This window comes from Leptodactylus fuscus, chromosome 6, assembly GCF_031893055.1.
Source record: "Leptodactylus fuscus isolate aLepFus1 chromosome 6, aLepFus1.hap2, whole genome shotgun sequence".
NCBI lineage: Eukaryota > Metazoa > Chordata > Amphibia > Anura > Leptodactylidae > Leptodactylus > Leptodactylus fuscus.
The window spans coordinates 60,042,823-60,070,489 of record NC_134270.1 but is presented as its reverse complement, the minus strand read 5'-3'; the positions used below and the strand labels follow the sequence as shown (position 1 = coordinate 60,070,489).

Genomic DNA, 27,667 nt, shown 5'->3' with positions numbered 1-27,667 from the left:
GTGTGTTTTGTGATGTGTTTTGTTTTTTACGGATCCGCATAATACTGATACACAAACGTTGCGGATGCACTTTGCGGTTGGGCACGGACGTCTGCGGAATGAGTTTTTAGAGTGAAATTTGTGTTGCGGATCCGCAAATTGCAGACCGCAAAAACCACTACGGTCATGTAAATCCAGCCAGTGATATATCCCCAGAACCATAAGTAATAAATCTGTCTCAGTATATGTCTTTACCTATACATAAGGCAGCAACTGAGAATAAACATTCACCTGATCATTGACTCGTGTGAAAGGACCTTCATACCCTCCTTCAGCACAGATTCGAGCTTATATACAGCAACTCTGCAGACAGTATGACACTTAGTAGGCTTAGATACAGTGACTCAGATACAGATAAACTTGCAGATACACAAGTGGTTTAGGGACTGTACACATGCCTATACAAAGCATATATGTTGGAACATGGTATGTGATGAATTTTAGTTTGTATTCTGTAAAACCATATTCAACTTAATACTCTATGTACATGAGCATGGACTTAGTCAGTGTAGCTTGAAAGGTACCCTGTACCATTGCAAGATGTTTTTACACCTGGATTCCTGAAGGAAGCTTGAGATAGAGGACCCATGTACCATAACATGTTCTCTATATTGAGAGTCCAAAAAGTTAATCTGTAGGTTCCTCTCCCTGTGCGTAATATATAGGTTTGGGAGGGAGAGAGCTATTGGAAGGGATCCCAATGTGGTATATGATTGTTAGGGTATGTCCGAGTATCCCTTGGCCCACACACATTGACTCGAAACTTGTGAGGGGACGAGTGAAAAATGAGAGAGGAGGAAGAGTAGCTAAAAAGTCGATACGCTGATTGGCTCTCCAGAAGCCTACGCAGCAAGGCGCAGTGGCATCTCGTAAGTGTTCAACTGACATCCACAGTGAGATGTCTGTTTCCAGACTACAGAAAATTTAACCTGTTTTGAACATGTGCAAGAAAAGAATATCTCTTTCTAAGACATTTACCTAAATACAACATATGTTGTATGACCGGCTTAGATACAGCAGCTCAGTAGATATTATCTCACATGGTAATATAGTTTTAGGCACATGTTCTGGGGACAGTATCAAACATAAAAGGCTTAGAAACACTGTTCTTTGTTAATATCTTAAAATATAACATTACTATTGAATTAACGTTTCTCTCTTTTTCAGGTTCTCGGCCTCGTCTGGAAGATTTCCCCCCAAGAATAGTGGAGCACCCTTCAGACCACATTGTCTCAAAAGGAGAGCCTGCAACACTGAACTGTAAGGCGGAGGGTCGCCCTACACCCATTATTGAGTGGTACAAAGACGGCGAACGGGTGGAAACGGACAAGGATGATCCTCGGTCCCACCGCATGCTGCTACCCAGTGGTTCGCTGTTTTTCCTTCGAATTGTTCATGGACGACGAAGTAAACCAGATGAAGGGATTTATATCTGTGTGGCCCGGAACTATCTTGGAGAATCAGTGAGCCGAAACGCATCTCTGGAAGTAGCAAGTAAGTTGAATGTTGATGTAATGTCATCTGTAAACTTGTTGCCGCCAAAAATGGTGTCTAAAGATAGAAATTACCTATAATAGATGTCATATGTCAAAAGGGGTTGGTTGGATTGTCAACTTGCGTTTGGTCGTGGACAGATGGTAGGAAAGCTCTCTCTAGGCTAGGGCTAGTTTTGGGTGAAGTCATAATTGGAAACAAAGTTTCTGACTTCAGCTTCAAAATCTAATGATTAGTTATGTTTCAGTATATTATACAGTTATTGATATTGTATAATTAGATGCATAGTTTTTTTGCATATTTACTTTCTTATAAATTTTAGTCACTAGTTTCTTCTTGAATTAAAGGATCTTTACTGCCTCTATCTGAGCATGGCTGCGAGCTATTTATGAAGGAGTTGGAGTCTGACCATTGAAGGAGTTTGAGTCGGGATGTGTAATAATAGAGTAAGGGGGCGTTCACACTACCGTCAGTGTCCGACAGGTAGTGTCCGCTCCTAGTGTCCGTTCAAAATCTGGCACGGACATTAGGAGCGGACACTAGCTGTGTCCATGACACTTGTCATTCATTTAAATGGCGATCGGGTGCGTTCATTTGCACTTCGTGCCTGTCCTTCACTGTCCGCTTGTAAAGATGTCCGACTTTTCAAGCGGACAGAAAAAACCTACATGTCGGGTTTTTCTGTCCGCTTGAAAAGCTAAAGGGATTTCCCCTATAAAAGAACTGGCTGAAATGTGGAACTGCCAAAGTAAATGCTTGTTACACTTTGGTGTCATCACATTATATAGGGTTGTCCATGTCAAGGCAGAACTAGCTCTGAAATGAGGGTACCTAAAGAAATTTTTCACTGAGATTTTTCAACCTCCAAACTGATTTTCTTTTTATACTGATGGCGTATCGACCGAATATGTTACCATTATGTGATCTGCCGGGGTCTGCTTAAATTGGAGTGATGCTTCACATGTTCCCCATCTTCTAGCAGCTCCCAGCCCCTGGAGCCTGATAGAACACCTGATCTGTCCAGGGTTCGGATGTCGGACCCTGACAGATTACATACTGATGACCTATTCTGTGGCTAGGTCGTCAGTATGAAAAATCAGTTTGGGGCCAGAAAGCCCCTTTAAGTTCTACGAGGATCCATACCTGTGGCATATAACAGTCAACTCCAGGTTCTGTAGGCTTGTGTTTGACAGTGAGGTTACACTGGGATTTGGAGATACATGAGTTGCCTCCAATACAGTGATCAGAGTGCATGGTAAGATATGTATCTATCCGTAATGTTCTCATGCCTGTGAGGAGGATAGGCGACCATTGTGGTCAGAAGAGGCTGATGGAGTTTTATTGATCGCTCTGCAGTGGCGTCTGGCTGACGGCTCAAGATGATGAGTAACTGAGCCTCTCAATTCTCTCCCTGAAGTTTATCAGTGAAGCTCTGGAGATCTGCTCCACACTTCCCCTGAGGACCTCATTTATATTGGCTGAGCTTGCCAGGGTTAAATGAGAAATTTTATATCACATAAATCAGCTTAGGACAAAAATGTCTGAAATAGCCGGGAGAAGGGTAAATGTTTATAGACGGCGAAGAGAAGAAGCTGCACTGAAGACGTTGCCTGGAGAGAAAATGGCGGACACTTGGCTGTAGATATAGTGACATTGAATTTCTCTAGAAAAGCAAAATAATTCTGAAATGGACTGACCCATAAAACATGGAGAACCAGGAGTTTTCCAAATGAAATCACAAATTTGATTTAGTATATACGTAAATAGTGAGAGTATCTGTTCACAGCGCAGAGACTTACAGATAAGCCAAATGTTCACAAGTCGGTCATTGTTGAGATACATTAGGATGAATCAGGTGATAAAGTTCTGTAAGTAGTTAGATGATGGCAGAATAAAATGATGGGTTTATTATAACATATCATAATTCACAGTATTTAACCAAAAATATCGAACCGTCTCTCTGATGGTCAACATGGCGGCCTCCTACATAGGGTCTAGGTGATGGCTGCTTTAATTACCTTTTTCCTTGTCTAGTTTCCTGTCAGGTTATCTAGCTGCAGATCTCATCAGACCAGAAGTTATCTTGTGTGCTGCAATCCATCAGCCCTGCGGAGGTCAGAGGTCATCATTGTCTTGAGGGTCGTCCCTGTGCAGCGTCTGACCTGACCTCTCCCCGGCTGAGTGACGCTATCAATTGGATTTTTATTGTCTGAAGATTATAACAGAAAACCATCTCCTGGCTTTTTTTGCAGTACAGCTGATTGTGGAGGTTACAGTTATTACCAGTGGGCCTTGACGGGCGGCCATTGGGCACAATATAGAATATTAACACAGAACTCACATAGAGGATCAGTTTCTTTTCTCCCTGCTAATGTTATATCAAATTGTACAAGGAAATTTGGGAAAGTTCTGAAATAAGGCAGTATAGTAATATATATAGACCCCACAAAAGATTGATAGGTGATGGACACAATCAAATTCTCTGTTTCATATCACGGGATATAATGATAGTGAATATAATACTGTAGTATAATAATTTAAAGGGCATTGACTCAAATGGAATATGCAAGTAGGAGGGGCTGTGACCACACCTCTCTTCCTCTATTCAGATAAGGTAAGGTTGGTACTGAATTATCGGAAATGCCAAAATGTTGGAGGAATACATGGCATCACCCATTATCCAGAGCGCCATCAGGCGTACTAGTGTTCTTGTTAATATGAATTGGGAGAATTTTTGTTATACGTTGTAGTATTGTAATTTTACTGTATATATTATATTCTGCTGTATATGATCTATATACATGCAGTAGATATGAATTTGCCATTTTTGGACATATGTCTGTTGTGGTCAGACTCTTCACCTATATGTCTATATGTTAGTAGCCCCTGTGTATTTTTTTTCTCTTCCGACTTCTGAGACTGGGACCTGTGACCTGTTTGACATTTGGGAGATATGAGTCCTTTGTCTACGGTGATGAGTCCTGCAAACAGTGGAGAATGTGTCATATGGAGATTAATGAGGTGCAGACCAGAGACCAGGCCGGTGGAGGTGTAGTCACCTCTGTACTCATGTGCGTATCCAGGTGACTGTAAGAGAGTCATAGGGTTATACATAGGAGGGCAGGTAATAATACCTACTGTATTATCTGTACTCACTGGTTCAATAACTACTTCAGCACTCATAAGCTTACTTCTTCATTTCTCTATCAGGACCCCCTTAGCTATGGTGGTATACTGAGTATCTGATGGCTGTATATGAGGAGAGTGATAATAGCGTTGAGCCTGGTAATGATTTACTTCTCCCTCTGCGTTTACGGCTGTGATAAAACCGTCCATTCTGTACTTAATTGTGTTTACCGTTCGTCTTCCCGCTCCATTGACTCGTCGCTGTATGGAGAGAACCATTACTATACGCAGCGCTTGACTCAGCACATTCCCTATAATGACAGTCTGTATAAGAATATATACATAGTCATATACAAAGACAATACTACAGTTTAACTGGGAAGGCAAAAATACGACATATAGGACTTTGATGTCTTTATTGAATTACATAAAATGCGTTGAAGTGTAGTGCCAATTATTTTGCGCTAGAATCAGCGAAACGTGAACATAACACAACATTTTCAGTTTTTTATTTATTCTTTATGCTGAGGAATCCATGAAGTTGTGCAGTTGATCGTGACTGTAGCACTGGTACCATCTTTAAGTGGACCTTCACCACCTCCACCAATCCCAGTTCTTTGTATCCTTTAATAGCCTCCTGTCCACAAACTCCCGGAACAGTTGGAGTTTTTTCTCTAGATCTGTGCTATCAGCGCTGTTAGGACAGTCTAGAGAAAAATGCCAAGTGTGCCGGAATCAGCAGAGTAGTGCCTAATAAATGATGCAAAGGGTTGGAGCTGGTGGTGAAAGATCCTTCAAGCATCTCTTTCTGCAAATCTTTATATTTTTAAAATAAGCCAAGCTGGATATAAAATGTTCTCCATATCTCTTAAAGGGACATTGCATATCGATCACACTCTTTAAATTGCACAAGCGGTAGCACAATACAGAAAAGTTGCCCCATAGTCTCTGCATTACAGTAATGACGGAGTAAGCTAAAAATAACGCTGCTACTATTGCTATTCCATCACTTGGAGCATGTGTCTCGTCCCTTTACTAATATGAGAGCGGAGAGGATTAAAGTTCTGCTTACACTAGGGCAGGTTTTAATTCAGAACTATATGGTCCCATCAGAGATCTCAATAATGCCTGTACAGGTGTCATATATGCCTGTAAAAGCATTTTTCAACATTGAAAAAAATCTCATGTCTATTAATATGCATGAGACTTTTTTTCAGCATTTCAACATCCCTGGTCCAACCCCTTTCTGATATCCACATTACTGTTTCGGCGAATATCTGACCTTTAAATTTGATGCCCACTCAGAAGTAGTATGGGCGCCATAACTGCTGGGTCTCCACTGTTTTACACAACAGAAACCCGGCACTACTGCACACGACCATTTTACATATCTCTGTAACAGAAACATAAAAAGTTACAGGTGTCAGAATGTGGCACTAAAGTCATTTTTGGGATTTTTCAAAGTTTTGGATTTTTTATGAAGGCATAAAGTCTAATAAAATTGTTATTGCTGTGATCTTACAGTTCCAAATTATGGCTAAGGCCGTCAGAAATTATACTGTCAGAAATTATACCATTATACCTATAGGGAAACCATCAGCATTTCCGTAAGTATGATTGACAAGCTGTGATTTCCAAAACTGTGACGGTTGTGGAAATCGCAGCATTTCCACTGCGCATATTTTTCTCCAATGTCTGGATGGGATTCGCTAAATGCAGAGATTGTAAAACATTTATGTCACATGAGGCCCCGGCCTATAAGGCACTTGTCATTTTTATCGAACAATGAATGTTGTAAATTTTGAAACCCTAAATTTGCTATTTATATATGAAAGATAGTTATAGTAATGGTTTCCTTTGCAAATTTCATACTCCTCCTTATCTCAATATTCCTCAAAAATGATAAGAGGAGTATTTTTACTTTTCTGGAAACATTGTAGTACGACCTCTGGGTCCCAGCCATTCTTTTATAAGAAAACCATTCTTCCCAGTATTTGTGACTCTTTGTCAGCACTGTGGAGATGTTCACCAGTTGTCAATGCTCACCTGTTCCCGATGGAAGCAGCCATTTTGTTTTTAGTTGTCCTAATTGAGACCATCATACCCCAGCAACATGACTGCATTGCCCTCAATGTTTCCTGTCAGCAGGCCTATCCTGGGAGATTTATCTGTCGCCTGTTCACACTGTGGACAGACATGGTCATTGTTCACTGAACAATGACCACCAGGCCAGTCCAGTCATTGATCGCTCATGAGGTAGTGCGGCCATCAAACCTCATAGCTCAGTGATATTACTGTAGCTACTAGCTAATTCACAGAAGGAATGAACTTAGACCTGGACTAAAGGCACAAAATGGCCGCCTCCCCTGAGAAACGAACATTTGAAGGCAGACACTCGGAAGCATTTTAGAAGGAAACCTTATATTTCTGTTGTGGAAGACAGACGCAGTGTACTATCCGGCCATTTTAAATAGGAATTATTCATTGATTTTCTGTCACTTTTACTCCATTACGCAGACAAGAGACATTTAAGTAATTTGGTGAAGCGGGAGCGGCATGAACCAGGGGAGTCTTTCAGACATAAAATAATTGGGGCTCTTCCAGCACACTCCAGTCATGAATTGTCTTTCTTTTTCGTCTGTCAGGATGTAGTTACAGTAGTGTGTGTGTGTGTGTGTGTGTGTATGTATATATATATATATATATATATATATATATATATATATATATGCATTTACGGTTTTTGGGGGGTTGGGGGTAGTGTTCTTGTTTTGTTGCCACAGATACAGAACATAAGTCACATCTGCCCAAAAACACGGGTATATTAATGAAGATTCATGGGGTTCCAAGACAGTTCTTAAAGCTTCTAATAAACCGCTCTCCTTAGCCGTATCATTATGGGTGAGGGGGAGTCTTCGGACGGTCGGACCACCCAGTGTTAAAGTGCTCTCATCTCAGCACGGAGAAATGTCAGAGTGATTTTAAATGAAGTCTTGCTTGTTGCAAATGTCCTTTTTTTCTTCTTAATCACTAATACTGTCTGTCTGCGTCTTATTTCCTTTCATTACAAGATTTATAAGGATGTTGACTATTATTTTATTCATTAGGATCTATCGGTTGTGATAGTTTGGTTTCCAGATACATTTTTGGAATTATTCTCTCCCATTATTACACTATCATATCTCTACATGTTTTGGTTTTTTTTTTGCATACATTAACTGTATTTCACCCATTTTCGACTTCCACATTGTACATCTGCACAATGGTCTAGTTTAGAAAAAATTCAAGCCCGAATTCAGTGTCCATACACAATACACTGATATCAGCTGGGCCTTTTCATTTTGGCAGGACCAGGCGACCATGTAATGTGTATGGGGTATCCTTACTTTTCCTGTGATAGATGATGAATGGCATGTTATAGCTCACCAGGGGAAGATAAACCGTAGCTACCTGTATGCTTGGCTAAGCTGAGCATGCATGTGTATGGAGCTGTCAGGGGGAGTACGTGTCAGCTGAGCTCACTTTTGGAAAATAATGCGGCGTATACGCGGCGTTTTACGGCGCGCAAACTCTCACACGCCGTATACGTGCCAGATCACGTGGCACGTTACATCGTGTGAACGCACCCTAATGCTGAGGCGGGTTTTATAAGTCAAAGTCAGGAGTGGCTTGGAAAGGAATGGAAAATATTAAGGAATTTCTTAGACAATTTCCTTCTTTTAAATCCACTTCTGACTTTGGTTCATAAAAACGCCGCAAAATCTGCATCAGAAAACTCTGTGTTTCCGCAATGTGAGGTCTTGGTCTAATGGGGTTGTTCAGAAATTAGAGGTTTCTGCAAGTAGTCTGGGAAGGTGAAAAAAAACTAAAACAAAAACCCATACTCCCCTGTCCCCAGCTCTCTGGTGTCCCCCACCGATGTCCAGTCAAGCAGTGCCCTGGGATTTGTTCCGGTGACGTATGAGGGTTCCTTTCCTTACACCGCTGATTGACCTCAGTGGTCATGTGCGGCAAAGACTTCTACTGGAACAAGCCCTGGGGCTCCACAGGACCAGACATTAGTGGGAGACACCATAACATCCGAAACAAGTGAGTATGGGTTTCTTTTTGTTATTTTTCACCTTCCCCCAGCTTCCTTGCAGAAACCTGTAATTCCTGGACAGCCCCTTTAAGGCTGAGGCCCCGTGTTAAAGATGCTTTTTTTGCTACAGATTTTGAGCCAAGACCAGGAGTGGATTTAACAGAAGAGAGCAGTATAAGTGATTAAAGGGGTTATCTGGGCACAACACCCTTTTTTTAAATGTTGGGTTTAATAGTAGCACCAAAATGCCTTAATCAGTGTTTTGAGTGATTTCTGGCTTTCTTTGAGAGCTCTAGCTAGTCCCTTGGACTACTAGCCCTATCTACTTCCCTAGAGCAGACCCAATTCTCCCCCCCCCCCCCCAATCATACTTGCCTGTCTTCTGTGTCCTGGAGATATGTAAAATGATCATGTGCATTAGTACCAGGTCTCTGTTGTGTAAAACAACATGACAGCAGTTATGGCACCCATACTACTTCTGGGCGTCAAATTTAAAGGTCAGACATTCGCCGTAACAGTACTGCAGATATCAGAAAGGGGGTGGACCAGGGATGATGAAATGCTGCCGACGAGTGTACAATAAAGCGCTGTTGCGCAGGTGCCATCAGAAGCGGAGGAAGTGACGCTTTATGTCAGAAGACTGAAAACTGAAGATCGGTAAGTATGATGGGGACGGGGGGGGACGGGGAGATGTTTTGGTGATGCTTTGTTTCCAGAAGTGCAAAGACTGAACATTTCTGGACCGCCCTAGGTATTTAGGTAAATATAGCTTTTTTTTGTAATGATGTCAATTAAAAACTTGGCGGGGGGGGGGGGGGAGGGAGGGGGTTTAGTTTCAATTTATCCCAGACAATCCCTTTTATATTACAGTTGCCAATACTTTTGTAGCCATTCCTGGGTTTGGCTAAAAAAAAAACAAAAAAAAAAAAAAAAACCACTTAAAAATCTGCAACAAAAACGGTTTTCACTTTGGACACCTGTGAGCTTATCGTCAAAGAACTCTTCTAACAAAAAGAGCTTGTCCAAATAAGTTGTCCAACAGAAGGTCACCAAGTGATACATAGTACTTTCTCTCTTCTTATTGTTTAATCTATATTTATCTGAAGAAATAAAGGACACAGCTTATACAGAATTGTTGAGGCATATATTGTATAAAACAAAAGACAACCCAGACATATCTCTTTTATAACACCACATATATAAGGTGTATAATCTTTGTCAAGACTGAAACTCTGCCTAAGTGAGCCTTCACACGGAGTTACGCTGCGCTCATTCTGAACGTAAAAACACTTTCAGAATGAGCGCGTAAAAAGCAGCTCCCATTGACTTGAATGGGAGCCGGCATATGTGCGCTACCCATTGAAATCAATGGGAGGCCTTTTTGGTACTTTTCCCTTATCGGGCCAGCATCGCAGTTCAGCATCAGCATCGGGACAAGTTGAACTGCTGACTGCTGGCCCAATGCTGGCTGGCACTGGAGCTGTGTATAAAGGAGCAGCGGATCACAGGATGCCAGAGAGGGGCGCCCAGACCCTGCCCTCACTCGCAGAGTGGAGAGGATGGTGGAGCCCAGCCTGGTGTGAGCGGTGTGCCACCGTGACAGATGCTTTGTGCGTGTCACTGCAGCCACAGCATCAGGGGGTGATGTCCGGCTTCACCGTGTCCTCCCGGCACTGGGATGTGCAAGCTTGTGCTCACCGACAATCACCGCAATCCCCAAGTCAACCCATGTCCCGACCCTGTCTGGGCCCAGGCCCTGCCCTCATTCGCGGTGTGGAGAGGATGGTGACGGGGTCGGTACGTGGGTTGATTTGGTGATTGTCGGTGAGCACAAGCTTGTGAAGTCGGACGTTACCCCCTGATGCTGCGGCTGCAGTGACACACACACACAGCATCTGTCACGGGGGCACACCGCTCACACCAGGCCGGGCTCCACCATCCTCTCCACACCGAGAGTGAGGGCAGGGTCTGGGCGCCCCTCTCTGGCATCCTCTGATCTGCTGCTCCTTTATACACAGCTCCAGTGCCAGCCAGCATCGGGCCAGCAGTCATTATGAACGTGTTTTTATGTTCAGAATGAGCGCAGCGTAACTCTTTGTGAAGGCTCCCTAATACTGTTAATCCATTGGGCTAAGGTAGGAATATGACCATTCACCTAATTTCTAGCTTTCTCTAGCTGCCCCATTGCACCTTGTGGTACCCTGAACCAAAGTTCTGGTCGAGGAGACTGATTGTATATACATATTACCTCCATGACTGCTATGTGATAATGACAATCCGGTAAAGAAGAAACATATTCTTACCCTGTAAAATTAACCACATTTGAGGGAGGAAACCTACGCACTATATTGTGGCGACCAAAGCAGTCCCCACATCTACTACCCCCACAGGGGACTAAAGGGAATCCAAGGTCTCCTACGCTGGACTAATAAATTGGTGCTTTTCCATAGTATATAAAGTACCGCCACCCCATACCTTTATGGTATTGTAGTGCAGATTACTTGGCGCTGTGCAGTGAGTGAGCTAACATCCTTTGGTTACCTTTCAAGAATTTTGCCTCAGTCTGCCTTTTAATCGGGTAGACCCCACAAGGCTAACCGCAGTCTTCAGCCTCTCGCCAGTTCATGTTTCCACTCCATAGCCCCTCAGGAGCTTTAGTGCTGGTTACTTAAGTCTATAGACCTGGTTGGGTTAATAATGTATAATCGCTGCAGGTATTTTCTGTCTGCTGTCTCGGACCTGGCAGATCATTCTATTTCTGTAGCTCTTCCATCACATCTCTGGAGATAATTCTGAGCTTAGATTAAAGCCAGTTTACGAGGGCGCAGCCACATGCGATTTCCATGTAATTAATCAGCATTTCCACTCGTGGGTGAAATTGATGCGCTATCCCTTTAAATTTTGTATTCAGCCACAGAGGAGCAGCAAAGATAAATTATCACTTTATATTCATTGAATTGTGCAAATCGCCTGATTTTCATTGGAGAGACATTCACCGCTTGTCGTCTGAGCTAAGGTTCTATCGCGGCTGCTTTTAATCGGTTATAAAGTGGTGTTTATATAGGGTGGGTATTATACAGTAGTTTATAGTTATAGATCTTTAATTGAATAGAAATTTATAGCTCTTGGAAATCCACTGCTAAAATGATCTTCAAATCATAGCTCCCCCTAGTGCTGGAGGAAACACCATTGTTCTTTCAAAGATTCGAGAAGTTTTTCAACCTTTAGCCTAAAAGGCTCCGTTCCCACGGAGTAATGCGCCGCTCATTCTGACATGTAAACACGTGTCAGAGTGAGGCGCTTCAAAACAGATCCCATTGATTTCAATGAGTGCCGGTTTACGCGCGCTACACACTGAAATCAATGGGAGGCTTTATAACACATTGATTTCAATGGGTAGCGCGCGTAAGCCGGCACCCATTGAAGTCAATGGGATCTGTTTTGAAGCTCCTCGCTCTGACATGTGTTTACATGTCAGAATGAGCGGCGCGTTACTCTGTGGGAACGGAGCCTAAGGCTCCACGTTGCAGAAAAGCTGCTTTTTTTATTGCAGATTTTGCTGTGTTTTTTTGAGCCAAACCCAGGAGTGGATTGAGCAGAAGAAAGAAGTATAAGAGCCTTCTATATATTCTCTATTTCTTTTGTAACCTTTCTTGAATGAAGTTTTTTTGGTATTTGCAGTCGCAGTACCCCCTTTGCACCATAATTTCCCAAAAATGTTTTTCTCTTAAACATAAATGCACAGCGCCCCCACCTTTAATCCACTGAAGATGAGTGAACTTTGCTCATAAAATACAGCTCTCCAACCTCAGAACATGTAGAAAGTAGCAGCGAGTGTCCCTTGAGCACGGCACATGTGTCTTTTTCGTGCAGCTTAGTAGATGTGTTCCTCTTGATTTTTGTGGTGTGCCTTGCTCTGCGGGTTTACACCACACTACATTCACTTCATGCTGCTGGCAGGTCTTTCTCTAATTACAATACTCGGTATGGCGGCTGCAGATTATATACATACAAAGCCCTGGGTGGGTGACGCTGCTTTGAAGCGCCTTTGCAGGATCTAATTGTAGCTCTTTATGCTGGGACATGAAGTACAGGCGGCCATAGATCAACATTATTCTGGGTATTTATACACCCGGACATGATAGATGATTCTTCTGTAAGTTTCTCACTGGCTATAATGAGTAATACCTAAAGTTTTGTTACATGTTATGTCAGATTTGGAGTTGGGAAGGAATTTTTTCCCCTGAAATAGGGCAATTGGCATGAGCCTCATGGGGTTTTTTGCCTATGGACAACATACTTCACTCTATACAGGATATACAGTTACCTGTGTCTCAGCCCTCCATCAAAAGTATTCATCAGGAAATCAATAACAAAGTGTGAACAGAGCTGAACTCTATGTAGCGTTACAGGGTTGTATGTCATGAAGCTGCTTCCTTTATAGGCACTGTAAGTTCACACTGGGTTTTTTGGTCAGGATTTTGAGGCTGTATCCGCCTTAAAATCCTGACCAAAAAGACGGCTCCCATTGAAATCAATTTGCTCAAGCGAGATGCTCATTCTTTCAGGCGGATTCGTCTTGCGACGTCCGCCTGAAGACACTCCGTCCCGACTAGGCCCATTCATCGGGCCTAATCCGGAGCATAGTGCGCAACTGGATGCCTCCGTCTCAGGTTCCGGTCCAAAAAACCCTGTGTGAACTTACCCTAAGTTGGGAATTGGCATTTGACAAATGTGATTACCTTGTCCTTATGTGACCAGTTCTGCATATGACACGTCCACAGTAAGCAGTTTGTACGCACATTTTAGTCGTTGCCTTCTCAGTTGTCATGAGTTTTGCATCAACCATAAACTCATTAATGTGAACTGAATTGAATTGGGAGGTTTCAATTAAAGGTCTGCGACTGTGTAATATAAAATAAGATTATAATCGGGGACGATGTATTAAAGGTACAAGGCATAAAGTCACAGGACAGTGACTCATGTCTACACGCCAACAATACTGCTTATGTCTATGATGTGGTTCCCGCACAACCTGCCCCAAACCGCTCTGCTATCTTCTACATCCACAGTATTAAAAAAATATCTAGAACCTACCGCCACCATCTTCCATACTGCCAACATGTGTCTTCTTTGAGAGCTGTGACACAGTTTTTTTTTGTTTTTTTTTTTAGCAAGACAATGAAGTGGAAATTATCACAGTCTTGCCCCTTATTACTAACATCAATGGTCCCCATACACACATCACCCCAAGTTGGCTAAACCCAGTTATTTTGTCAGGATGAATTGACCATGTGACAGAAATGGTGATGTCTCAAAAGGATTGTAAGCATTGAATTTCAACATGCCTGACCCTTTGATTCCATTGAGAACACTTGCATGCTTCAACTGGGCTAAGTATGTAGGTGTATGGGGTAGTCTGAAAGAATAGCCGTCACCTGATACCCATTGATGTTGTGTAACCACCTTTCCAAAATTCTATGTAGTCTTACATCTTATGCACTTTATGTCTTTATACTTACTGTGTACCGGTTTTACTTTCCCTCCTCAGAAAGAAACGACTATATAAACTTCCCCTTTAGCCAAATAAACTGCGGTTATTGTTGTTAGTTGTAAGATATTCCCCAAGGAAATAACATCCCAGCAATGGAGTCAATTCATCCCCATCCCTGCCCCTGACACGTCCATTCTCGAGAAGTCACTTTTTATTATAGTCATTACGCCGAGATCACAGAGTTTACTGCACTATAATATTGGGGTCTCAGACCTGTCAGAATCCCCCCTAAAACCCTTTCGTGTGATATTAATGGTCTTTGGCTCATGGTCTTTGTAGCATTTTTTCTCTCCATTGTTTGGTACACATTTCCCTTAATTCACTTTCAGGAAACGTATGTATAAGAATGTATATATAGAGAGGGGCAGCGGCATTTCCTGCCGTCGTCCCCTGCTTGCTCTGTGCAGACACTAGGGAGGAACCAATTACAACTTAAGAGAGTTAACCAAGTTTGTGAATTATATCATTACTCAAATTTGTGCCCAATTTTGGCCCTCTGGTCCTTCCTCCACTTCCATTAGTGGCCCTCCTTTTGGTTGGTGGCTGAGATCTATACACTATTTCTAGACTATGTTGTTGAGGCTCAGATTATGGATACATGGGGTTTATATAATATTTTACTGCCACAGGCAGTTATCTTTACCAGTCACTGACTACTTTACATTTCGAACGGTCCGGATTAATCCCCATTGATTCCAATGAATTTTAAAAGCAATCCGCATGTATCAGTTTGTGCCGTTTCCGTCCCGTTTACGCTTTTTTGTGCGGAGAGGAAAGTAGAACTTGCAGGACTTTTTTTCTGTACTAAAAATCAGGCTTCCAGACGGAAACCAACCAATCCGGTTTTTTTTAACATTCAGGTCTATGGAAAATGGATTACATGGAATCCTCTTTGTACCAAAAAGTTATTCTCGTAAAAAAGTTTGCAAGCGAACGGATACCAGACGCAGATGTGAACCCAGCTTAGCTGTAGCCATTTGTGCTTTGTATATTGCGTATCATCCTGTAAATATCCTGTATAGAAGAAAACCCCACAACAAACACATTTGTCACTGGAGACACTGGTAACAAGGTGACGTCAGGATGGTGGTCTGATTCATGGACTTCATTAACTGCTTTTATTTACTGTAAATGTAGAGATTTGTTTGCTTTCCCTGTAAATATTAGTTTAGCGCAGATGCTTCCTGCAGCTCAAGATCGCCCTCCGTCTTTACATTTCCAATCTACAATTTGTATTGTCGGCAGCAGAAATTGGATGTTAGCAGACTGTGCAATCAATCCCAATTTTTTTCTGCCAATGGATATTGTTGCCATGTCTATAGACCTTGGATACTTGTTGACAGATCAGTACAATTTTCACCAGATTTACCATCAAGGTTGGATACCCGGGCTGTGTCAGAGGTGATGATCTTAAAATAAGGAACCATTTGTCTTTGTATTTTTTTCTTAATATTTCTATTTGATATTTTGTGCAACATTGTTACAATTTGCGGGGCTGGACTGTGGGTTGTTGCATGTCAATGACTGTTGCTATAATAGGACCCCCTCCCTTCTTACCCCTGACACCGGCCTTGTCACTGATGACTGATTGCATTATTTAAAGTCACAGCAGTGTGGACCCCACAGCCCTCATGCTACAGTGTTTGTGTTGTAGATGGGGGGATGGTCACTTTAAAGACTAAACTTGTTGTTAACAGGTGGTGAAAGGAAGTTGCTCTCCATCTGTGGCCTTTGTCCTGCAGGGTCCCACTGGACCAGAAACCAATAAACAGCCCTTGTCCGTAGGTCCCTGGAGAGTAATGGACGTGTCACATAATAATAACTGGCCACGTCTGCAAGACCTGTGTGACAGCTCAGTATCTGTTCAGGGAGAGGAGGGTTGTAAAGAGTGTCATCTGCTCCAACTGCAGCTGATATAACTCATATTGTAGGTGATCGGTGTCAGTACACACCAGGTATGACTGCAGCATTTATCAGTCATAATCTGAGCTAGGCCAACAATCAGATGAGGCTGGAAACACACAGGCAGATTTTGATGCAGTTTGTGGCAACTGGTTTTTGGGCCAGAGTCAGGGGACATTCACACTAGCGTCTGCTGTCTGCCCATGGAATTCCGTCCTAATCCCCGGAGAAACTGCATAGAGGACGGCGTCCGTATGCGGCCTCTCCACCTGGAAACCGTTTTTTGGGGTTTTTTTTTGCATGGGCACAAAGTCAGACATTCAGGACTTTGTGTCCGTCCAAAAAAAAAAAAAAAAAAGGTTTCCCCGTAGAGAGGCTGCATACGGACACCTGCGGTTTGCTTTAAAAAAACATTCAAATGAATGGGTTTTAAAACTGACCACCAGCAAGCCGTCTCCTATTCAGTTTCTCCAGGGATTAGGACAGAAACCCCTGGGCGGACAGCAGACGCTAGTGTGAACCCTGTGTCAAAAGTATATTCTGCAGGATGAATTCGAAGTCCTTCAGTTATATTTCTCATTCCTTTTGCAGCCACTACTGACTTAGGCGCTGTCACAGACCAGTTGCGTGCTTGTGTTTAGTTTTCCGTCTCTTGATGTTTTCCCCATGTCCACCCACCTCATCCTTGTAACCTGATTTCATTCTGAGTGTTAGTAATGTACAAATCCTGCTCGTAAACTAGGTGTAAATAATCTGTCTCTGGTTCCAACCCCAGAGGCCATTCCTGATCAGACATTAAACTAGAAACCTAACACGGGGCCATGAGATTTATGGGTGGTTTGTAGGGACAGGTAAGGCGCCCCTGGGGTAACACACAGGTTGATCACATCATACCTGACTAGTAGAAGATTGTAGGGTGACGTCTGGGAGGATATTGGGTTACATCCCATTGTAGCATTTCTGTATCGGACAAGATAATCCTGACCCTGAAATCTGTTGAAACTGAAGGTTGGCTGAAACAAGGTGGCTGCACCTTGTACAGAGGTGACTGCTGCTTGTGCAGGAGAGGCTGCTGCAGAGGTGGTTGTAGCGTGTACACAGGTGACTTGTACTAGTACAGTGGTGGCTATGGCACATACTAGTCAACCACAATGTAATGTCAGCATGTGTTACGGAGCATTTATCTTGATAATGATAATGCCCAGCTCTTTCCAGGGTTCACCTCCCTTCCTTCACTGTAGAGAATCGGGAAGATATGGATGTTAGGAGATCAATGACTTTGGCTGTAGGACAATGTTTGCGCTTCATATTTCCAGCTTGATACATTTCCATATCATGTTTCTTCTCCTGAGCCAGTTTTTCTCGTTGCCAACCAAACACACGTGTCGCACAGCAGGCCTGTGCCGGGGCTGTGCCAAAATGTCTACCACGCCATCACTTCAGGAACCTCCAGCGGCTTCTCTCATGTTTATATCATTATCTGTAAGTTGGGAAATATGAGGATTTGGATTTTGGTGTGTTTCAGGATAAACTGCCAAAGTCTGATGCTGAGACTGTCAGTGTTGCCAAGACGGGCATTCAACAGAACCATGTATATCCCAGTGTGCTGCACAGGAACACATCATTGACTCCTCACCACAAGAGCTTACAGTCTCATAATACATTTAATACTGTCAGTCATCTACTATTAGAGCAGTGCCAAATTAGCATGGAAATGATCAGAATTTGTGCACAACTTGTTAACCCCTCCACCACCCATTAGTACAGAAAGTCTGATCCATCCAGCGTCTTGCTGATCCTGAGTACAGCAGTGTATTAGCCTTTTCTTGTATAATCCATCTGTAAGTTTTCAGATGTGATGGGCAAAATGAAGAATTTAGTTATGAATTCTATCTTTTTAGTACATGAAAGAATGATGCAAAAATTCTTTCAATATTGAGTATTTTAATATTTCACCAGTTTTAAGGTCAGCTTATAGTCAATGTATGGGAACCACCATTTTTATAAAGCCAAAGAGGCGGTCCTATCAGTAATTGACAACTACCTCTGTGTGCACAGTATAGAGGGCAGCCTGTCAGGCACCGATAGCACCGCCTCCTTGACTTTTTAACTTAGAATTTGGATAAATGACAGGTCATGCTGAATCTTTTCCCACAAGCCTAGACATCAATCTGCTCCGCTCCTCCTGATCTATCACATGCTGCCTACAGATTTTCAAGTGACAGGTTCCCTTTAATTCTGGATCTCACCTCCAGAACTAGAATGAGTGGGGCCCCAGTCCCCTTGTGTTACCTTGTCTATTTACATTGCTGCAGCTGAAAAATAAAAGAATGATATTCTGTTTTTTCAAGTACTGATCATCTGGCAATTGCTGAATGTATTTACCAGGCAAAAGTGGATTGTAATTGGAAACTAAACAAACAGGCGGCATGGCCGCGGCTGGCAGCAGCTGCTTTTCTCTCTGCTGAATACACCGGAGGTCCTGCTGCTCTGAGCCGGGATCACACACTGCCATGAATACATTACAGGGGAAGATGAGGGATAAAGGTCCCCACCATCCCTCCATGCTCCTGCTAAGTCATCCTGTGCCAAAGACCTCTGACAAATCCACGTATGAAAGAGTCCATTGCTGCAGACAGCCACTGGATATTGTAGCTGTGTAATAATGTCATATACTATATGTCATATAATAATGTCATATACTTCTGCTTGATGTCACTGATTGGGAATATTATAGTTACATAGTTAGGTGCAAGTCCATCATATTCAACCAAAGGAAAAGACCATGGCTGAAGGCATGAGATAGTAAACATTTAGAAACTGAAAGTTTGCAGACTAAATACTTTTTGTGTCTGAGGTTCTGTTAAAATTGCATCCAGTCTAAACAATCCTCTCTATGCTAAATAATCTGAAAACTCTTTGATACTAGTAACATTACAGTGAAAAAAGGGGGTAGTCCTTCGTAAAATGGAGGCCAAAATGCTGTAATGGAAGGGGAATTGAATATCCATCAAAGGAGACTAAGGGTAAGTTCACACTGAGTTTTATGGTCAGGATTTTGAGGACGTATCTGCCTCAAAATCCTGATCAAAAAGATGGCTCCCATTGAAATCAATGGGAGCCGGTCAGTTATTTTTTTTCCATGAACCAGCCGTAAAAAGAAGCGAGATGCTCAATCTTCAGGCCGTTTCGCCTCGCAATTCGGCCTGAAGACACTCCCTCCTCTGGACTAGGCCCATTCATTGGGCCTAAACCGGAGCGGAGTGTGCAACTGGATGCCGGTGCACTGCACTGGCATTCAGTCGCGGCTACCCGTTTTTTGGACCGGAACCTGAGCCAGCCTCTGCCTCAGGTTCCGGACCAAAAACCCCATGTGAACTTACCCTTTGGGGCTAGATGGGTGGTGGTCCTTTTTTAAAGATTGTCTTTTGAGGGTCACCCCTATCTCCAACCTTGGTTTTACTAGCCATAGGACCATTAGATTAATCCATACATTTTGGAGAATTGTCTGTCATGAATCCATTGCTCTTAACCTTACTATATTACTATACCTTACTATATTCAGACTTCTCACACTTTCGCTAGGCTCACACTAGCATTGCCTCTCTGTTGTTCTGGTCCATCAGAAGACCTGTACAATGGAGAGGCAGACTGCTAAAATAATAGGGTCTGTTGGGTGTCCGCCATTTAAAAACTGAAACCGGCAGAGGAAAAGTCCCCTATGCTGATTTTCAGGCAGCGCAGATGTGACTGTAGCCTAAATTTGACTAAGTGGGCAACCCATTCCAGGCATCAAACTTACATTTGCTATTACATCTCTTTAGAAGACGATTTAGGCATCTGGAATTAGGTCTTCCACATTGGTCACACCACCACCTGAGATGGTTTGGCAGAATTGCATCCTGCAATGGACCAGAAGATGTGAACGTAACGTTTGGTGGTTTCTGATACATGTAACATAGAGTTTTAACTACATTATGGATGAACCGCTGCTTTCTCTTTGTATTATAGCTCTTTATATAAGTAATAGAGATGAGCGAACACTGTTTGGATCAGCCAATCCGAACAGCACACTCCCATAGAAATGAATGGAACCACCTGTGACGCTGACTTTGCCGGCGGCCGGCTGGCGTCACAGGTGCTTCCATTCATTTCTATGGGAGCGTGCTGTTAGGATTGGCTGATCCAAACAGTGTTCGCGCATCTCTAATAAGTAATAAAAATCTTGTGAAACCAGTCATAAAGCATAAGGCTAAGGCCCCGCGGGCCGTAATCGCAGCGCTAAAGTGCTGCGGAAAGAACTGCTGCGTGATTGCATTGTGGTTCTTTCCGCAGTGCTTTGAAGAGAAAGTTCACAGAGTTTTCCTCCGCGGACTTTCTCTTCACAGTAATATTTCAGGATTGAAAGAGGTTTAATTTTAATTTTGGTTTAATGCATATTGCACATTTTCTGTTAGCACCATAAACCTCATTTCAATCTTGAAATATTACTGTGTCCATCAGTTATTAGATATATCAAACTGAAATGGCTGCTGCAAACACCAAAATATTTAGAACTAAAAATGATTAAGATTAATAGGGGTGCCCAAACTTTTTCATAGGACTGTAAGTTACAGATCCTCAGTATTCAGTGATAACATTTCTTACATGGACGAGCCCTTTAACTGTTAATATTAAGTAATTCATTTGGTTTCATATGCCACTGTAGATAAATGTCCTGTAATCCATTTACAAGAACCAGAAACCAACACTCTGATTCTTCTGCTTCTTCTCCCTCCCTTTAGGTCTCTGAAAGCTTTTCTTTTTAATAGATGAAAGTAATCCTCTTTATTTCCCGGGTTTCACCTATATCATTAAGCCGCGTGCAGATTACAAATTATCCAGTAATAGGATTAAGATTTCACGCCCAAGATGGTAAACAATTAAGAGTTCAGAGGGCGAGAGATGGGGCAGCTCAGCTCAGTGCAGTGATACTTGCGTTTTATAGATAGAATTATTATATGTCAAATCGATTACCCCAGGAGTTATCGTTTGGTTGTCCTGTACCCCACACTTCAGTGTATCCTTGTCCTGTACCCCACATGTCAGTGTGTCCTTGTCCTATGCCCCAGGTACCAGTGTATCATTGTCCTGTACCCCATGTGTCAGTGTCTCATTGTCCTGTACCTCACATGTCAGTGTGTCCTGGTCATGTACCCCACGTGTCATTGTTCTATACCCTAGGTACAACTGTGTCCTTGTCCTGTACCTCAGGTTTCTGTGCATAATTGTCCTGTATCCCCCCACGTGTCAGTGTGTCCTTATCCTATACCTCAGGTGTCAGTGTGTCATTGTCCTGTACACCCCACATGTCAGTGTGTCCTGGTCATGTACCCTGCACGTCATTGCTCTATTCCCTGTGTCAGTGTGTCTTTGTCCTTTGCCCCAGGTGCCAGTGTATCATTGTCCTGTACCCCACGTATCAATGTGTCATTGTCCTGTATCTCACATGTCAGTGTGTCATGGTCATGTACCCCACGTGTCTTTGTTCTATACCCTAAGTATCACTGTGTCCTTGTCCTGTACCTCAGGTGTCTGTGTATCATTGTCCTGTACCCCCCACGTATTAGTGTGTCCGGGTACTGTACCCCACATGTCATTGTTCTATACCCAAAGTGTCAATGTGTCCTTGCCTGTACTACACATGTCAGTGTGTCATTGTCCTGTACCGCAGGTGTCATTGTGTACTGTGTACCCCAAGTTTATGTGTAATTGTCTTCTACCTGTAGTAGTCTGGCTATCATTGTTCTTAAACCTTTTATTCTTGCAGTTGGCCCTAAAACCAATTTACCTTTGGAGCAGCTGATGCTACTGTATATAGGAAAGGATTATATACAGGGTGTATATGTACAAGTCTCTTAATCCATTATCTGCAAATGGGCATTTTGCCCTCAGATAAATGTGATTCTTCTCTTCATAATTGAATTCTACCAGTAACTTGTTGCGCTTGTGTCACCGATTGTGATCTGATTGTGTTATTCACTAGACAATGTCACCTTTGTTCCTGGCAGAGTTGTCGCTCTAATTGAATCCACACATCTTTCTGGTGACCCTGAGGTGGAGCACAGGTTATGAAAATGGCGCTGTACTATTGTGCTGATCTGAGACCATCCGCAATGTGATTAGAAATTAGTTTTATAGATCTTCTATGTGTTAACTATTGTATCTTAGAGGAGAAATCCATCTTAAAAAAATATTATTATAGTATTTGTTGTGTTTTTATGCTATACATTTAATCATGAGCCATAATATGCAGTATTGTGCAGTGGAAGGCCCAGGTCTACCTTGCCTTGTGATGGCCAGATCCCCTCCAGCCTTGCACTGGAGATGAGACCCCTCTTCTGCACTGTATCTCCCTCAGGGGCCTCGCTCTGCACCCCTTCCCCCCTTTGATCTGGGAGAAGTATTGTTTTCAAAAGAAACCGCAGGCAGACAATGGAGCTGTGACATGAATAGGAAGGAGCAGATGAAGTCAGGTCCACACGTGCCTGGGGTCCTCGCCTTCACAGGAGGAATCCCTCTGATCTGAGACCCTCTCAGTGTTTATTTAAAATGACATTCACACAGTCAGTCAATTTAATAATTTATTTTCATTGCAGTGAATAGGTGCAGGTGCTTCTCCTGGAGGGGGCATGTACTGGTGCAGGACCAGGCCCCTGGATTATTGCTTCTTTCCACAGTACTTGTGTTATCACTACGTCTCAGCTTTTCGATAATTTTGTAGAAGTAACATTAGATCTACAATAAATTCTATGATGTTTGACCCTGGCACCAAAACCATGCCAAAATTATATAGGTTTTGCTGTTTTAATGCTGTTGCAAAAATCAAAAACTGAAAAATAATGTTTAGAGCTGAGTAGGGCAACGTTCAATGGATTCGAACAACAGAGAGGTGACACTATTGTTGCAGGGGAAGTTGATGGCGTTATGTTTAGTATGTACTAATGTATTGCAGTATATTGTAAAATCCACTGACAACTATTACAGGCAGCATGTAATAAAAGCACAGTTATAACAGCTCCGCAATGGACAACCGCACCACAGTTCTTCCGATGCATTGTAACATATGACCGAGGCATCTGAAGGGTTAATACTTGTGCTCAGAGAGAACTCCGCATTGCCACCACAGCTGAGACCCGACAGCTATGGCTCACACTCAGCTCTTGCGCAGATGTTGGGAACGGGGTTAATAATATATCACACAGGATCTTTTTTTTTTTTTTTTTTTTTTAACCCAAAGTGCCCGTTCACGCGGAATAAACGCGCATGTATTTTGGTAAAATACACGTGTAAAAATGAGACTCTCATTGACTTCAATGACATTTTTTTACACGTGTAAAAAAAAAAAAAAGTAAAAAAACATCAAAATACACGTGTAAAATGTCATTGAAGTCAATGGGAGTTTTACACACGCGTTTACTCCGTGTGAAATACTCTAAAAGATGAAAATCCTATTTTATCTTTCTGCATTGTGTTAAAGAGTAGGAGTAGTTCAGCAGATTGATATATAGTTTTGTGGGAAAAGATTAAGTTTAACCGCACATCCACGCGACAGACGTGAAACATTGTGTGGGCGTTGGCCAGATTTTCCTTCCTAAAGACGCTGTGGGAAAAATCGCAGCATTGTACAGTGCAGGCAAAGTGGATGGGATTCATGCGAATCCAATCCCCACTTTGCGTAAAAGATCGCAGCGCGGACACGCTGTGATTTGCAAAGCCGTAGCGGCTTTGCAAATCGCAGCATGTCAATTATATCTACGGAAACACCGGCGGCTTTCCCGTAGATATAAAGGGGAGAGAAAGTCTGCGGAGGAAAACTCCGTGAACTTTCTCTTCAAAGCGGTGTGGAAAAAACCGCAATGTGATCATGCAGCGGTTCTTCCCGCAGCGCTTTATCACTGCGTTTACGGCCCGTGGGGCCTTAGCCTAAACAGTATGCTGAGAGAGGGACTCCTAGCAATACAGTTATCTATGCTTCTTGGAGTCCCTATACTGTACTATATTCTGTCATTGGGAGGCAGGGACTCCTAGCATCATATGATAAGGTCAAAGCCGTATTTATGACTAATTGACCAATAATCCCGGGTAACTGTCGTCATCCTAATTAATTAGGCTGAGTGCCAGGCGGTAAAGAAGTCACACCACTCTGTTGTTGGTATTAGTTCTTTTCTCAGCTGAGGAATGTGTGCTGACGCACTTTTTATTAAAAACACGGAGGTTAAATAGTAGCAGAGAAAGTAACTGATACAACAACAACATAAGTTTTCATATTGATTCCTGATTGGTATGGTACATCTCAATCAAACAGAAAAAGGTTAAGCAGTTCCATATATAGCCAGCTACTCCCGGTCCTGCATGGAAAATAAAATACAAGTTACACTGGAGTTTTTTCCTCACAATTCTGTAAATCAATTTGCTCAGCCCCCCCCCCCCCCCCTGTAAAATAACATGACGCCTGTAGACTAAACTGCATGTTCAATAGGATGGGTTCCCTTTAAATAAACTGCATTTCTTAGAAAGGTTCTTAAGAGTTAACAGCCATCAGCATCAGACAGAGACTGCAGAGATTGTTTTTATCAGGATTGAGGAACCTGCTCAAGTCCATCTGTTCACCTGCTCCAGGCTCAATCCCGGCAGAGCAGAAAATGGCCAAAGCTGCAGATCAGACTCCATGTTATTAAATTGTCCTGTTATTTCATGGTGGGAGTTCCTTGATAAATAACGTGATATTGGCCCGAGGAAGACAGTAAACAAGATAGCTGACAGGATGCTTGGAAGGGGGCCCAACAATGACCAAACTGTGACCGCTCACTCCTTAATGTGTTACTTCCACCCTTCATATGTATGTATAATATGTACGCACCCAAATATATATATATATATATATATATATATATATATATATATATACACACTCACCGGCCACTTTATTAGGTACACCTGTCCAACTGCTCGTTAACACTTAATTTCTAATCAGCCAATCACATGGCGGCAACTCAGTGCATTTAGGCATGTAGACATGGTCAAGACAATCTCCTGCAGTTCAAACCGAGCATCAGTATGGGGAAGAAAGGTGATTTGAGTGCCTTTGAATGTGGCATGGTTGTTGGTGCCAGAAGGGCTGGTCTGAGTATTTCAGAAACTGCTGATCTACTGGGATTTTCACGCACAACCATCTCTAGGGTTTACAGAGAATGGTCCGAAAAAGAAAAAACATCCAGTGAGCGGCAGTTCTGTGGGCGGAAATGCGTTGTTGATGCCAGAGGTCAGAGGAGAATGGCCAGACTGGTTCGAGCTGATAGAAAGGCAACAGTGACTCAAATAGCCACCCGTTACAACCAAGGTAGCCAGAAGAGCATCTCTGAACGCACAGTACGTCGAACTTTGAGGCAGATGGGCTACAGCAGCAGAAGACCACACCGGGTGCCACTCCTTTCAGCTAAGAACAGGAAACTGAGGCTACAATTTGCACAAGCTCATCGAAATTGGACAATTGAAGATTGGAAAAACGTTGCCTGGTCTGATGAGTCTCGATTTCTGCTGCGACATTCGGATGGTAGGGTCAGAATTTGGTGTCAACAACATGAAAGCATGGATCCATACTGCCTTGTATCAACGGGTCAGGCTGGTGGTGGTGGTGTCATGGTGTGGGGAATATTTTCTTGGCACTCTTTGGGCCCCTTGGTACCAATTGAGCATCGTTGCAAGGTCAAAGCCTACCTGAGTATTGTTGCTGACCATGTCCATCCCTTTATGACCACAATGTACCCAACATCTGATGGCTACTTTCAGCAGGATAATGCGCCATGTCATAAAGCTGGAATCATCTCAGACTGGTTTCTTGAACATGACAATGAGTTCACTGTACTCCAATGGCCTCCACAGTCACCAGATCTCAATCCAATAGAGCATCTTTGGGATGTGGTGGAACGGGAGATTCGCATCATGGATGTGCAGCCGACAAATCTGCGGCAACTGTGTGATGCCATCATGTCAATATGGACCAAAATCTCTGAGGAATACTTCCAGCACCTTGTTGAATCTATGCCACAAAGAATTGAGGCAGTTCTGAAGGCAAAAGGGGGTCCAACCCGTTACTAGCATGGTGTACCTAATAAATTGGCCGGTGAGTGTATATATATATATATATATATATATATATATATATATACTTATACTGTAGGTATGTGTGTATATATACAGTAAATGAAAATATTTTATGTGTATATATATATATATATATATATATATATATATATACACACACTATATACTCCTCATTGATGAGTCAATAAAGAAGTGGATTTTCTATGGATTTTTGGAGTGCTGCAATTTTTTTCTTATTATATAACGTAATAAATATATGTGTGTGTATATATACAGTATATATATATATATATATAGAGAGAGAGAGAGAGAGAGAGAGAGAGAGTATATTACTGGGATGAGCCATGATGGAATTCCTCTGCCTTTCTAGCACAGTGCTCATAAGAGACAGCGGGCTGTGTCCCCCAGGGGTCCAGGGGATCCATCTGTTGTCTGAGATCACTAATGAAGGTTTTTCCCCTAGAACGATGTCACATATTGATCTGAGTGTAATATCCACACGTTGTTCTCCTCTGCTGCTGTAAACCCAGTGATATGAGCAGCCGCTACTTGGCCTACAGGAAAATTCAAATATTCCGGCCTCATTGGGACTTCTAAAGTGTCAGATTATAAGTTTCTCCAGACTATTGGAAACACTTGACTCCTGCCACCAGCTTAATGGACCTGAGCCAGAGATCAATAATATATGCCAGGTTAACCAGATTTCCTGGCATTTGGGTTCCAGATAGAAAGCTTTTTTTCAGTATGTAATAAAATTATTCATATAGCGGCAACATACAGTATTCCAGAACAGGGAAGCTAACCTGTAACATAAACATAACCGAGGAATCCTGCTATAAGAGCTCACAATCTAACTAAATCAGCCAATCGGAGAATGCGATTTATAGAACTACACTGCTGGTTGGATCTTTTCCTTTATTCTTCCAAAATTGGTGAACCCTTAGGCCGGTTCACATCTGTGTTCGGGCCGTTCCATTCCCCTCTCAGCTTGAAAAATGCAGAGAGAAAAGTCCTACAAGCAGCGCTTTTCTCTCTGCATTTTTGTTATCGGAAACCACACTGACCCCATTATAGTCTATGGGATCTGCGGGTTTCCTTAGGTAACCACTTTTTTATGCGGATTAGGTTTCCATTCCAGCTTTCCCATCAGTGTTAAAAAGTTGGCAGGCAAGAAACTTACCGTAAGGGATACAGACATTCAGTTTTGCACATTTTTGTGATATGCAACAAAATTTACATTGTTTGATTATGAAATTATACATCTGTGGTTGATTATTTATTATGCTTACTTATATAGCACCATCATATTCCCCAGCGCTATCAGT

General features: G+C 42.5%; 1 protein-coding gene across 3 annotated transcripts in view; it reads left to right on the top strand.

Moving 5' to 3' along the window:
* Window positions 1-27,667, top strand: part of ROBO3 (roundabout guidance receptor 3) — a 290,365-nt gene that overhangs the window by 186,742 nt on the left and 75,956 nt on the right. For 2 of the 3 annotated variants that reach the window (XM_075280067.1, XM_075280068.1), the window contains exon 2: window positions 1,207-1,533. In XM_075280067.1, the coding sequence (XP_075136168.1) occupies window positions 1,207-1,533 (327 nt within the window). The remainder of the gene's footprint in view (window positions 1-1,206; window positions 1,534-27,667) is intronic. The other variant, XM_075280069.1, reaches the window with a different exon arrangement.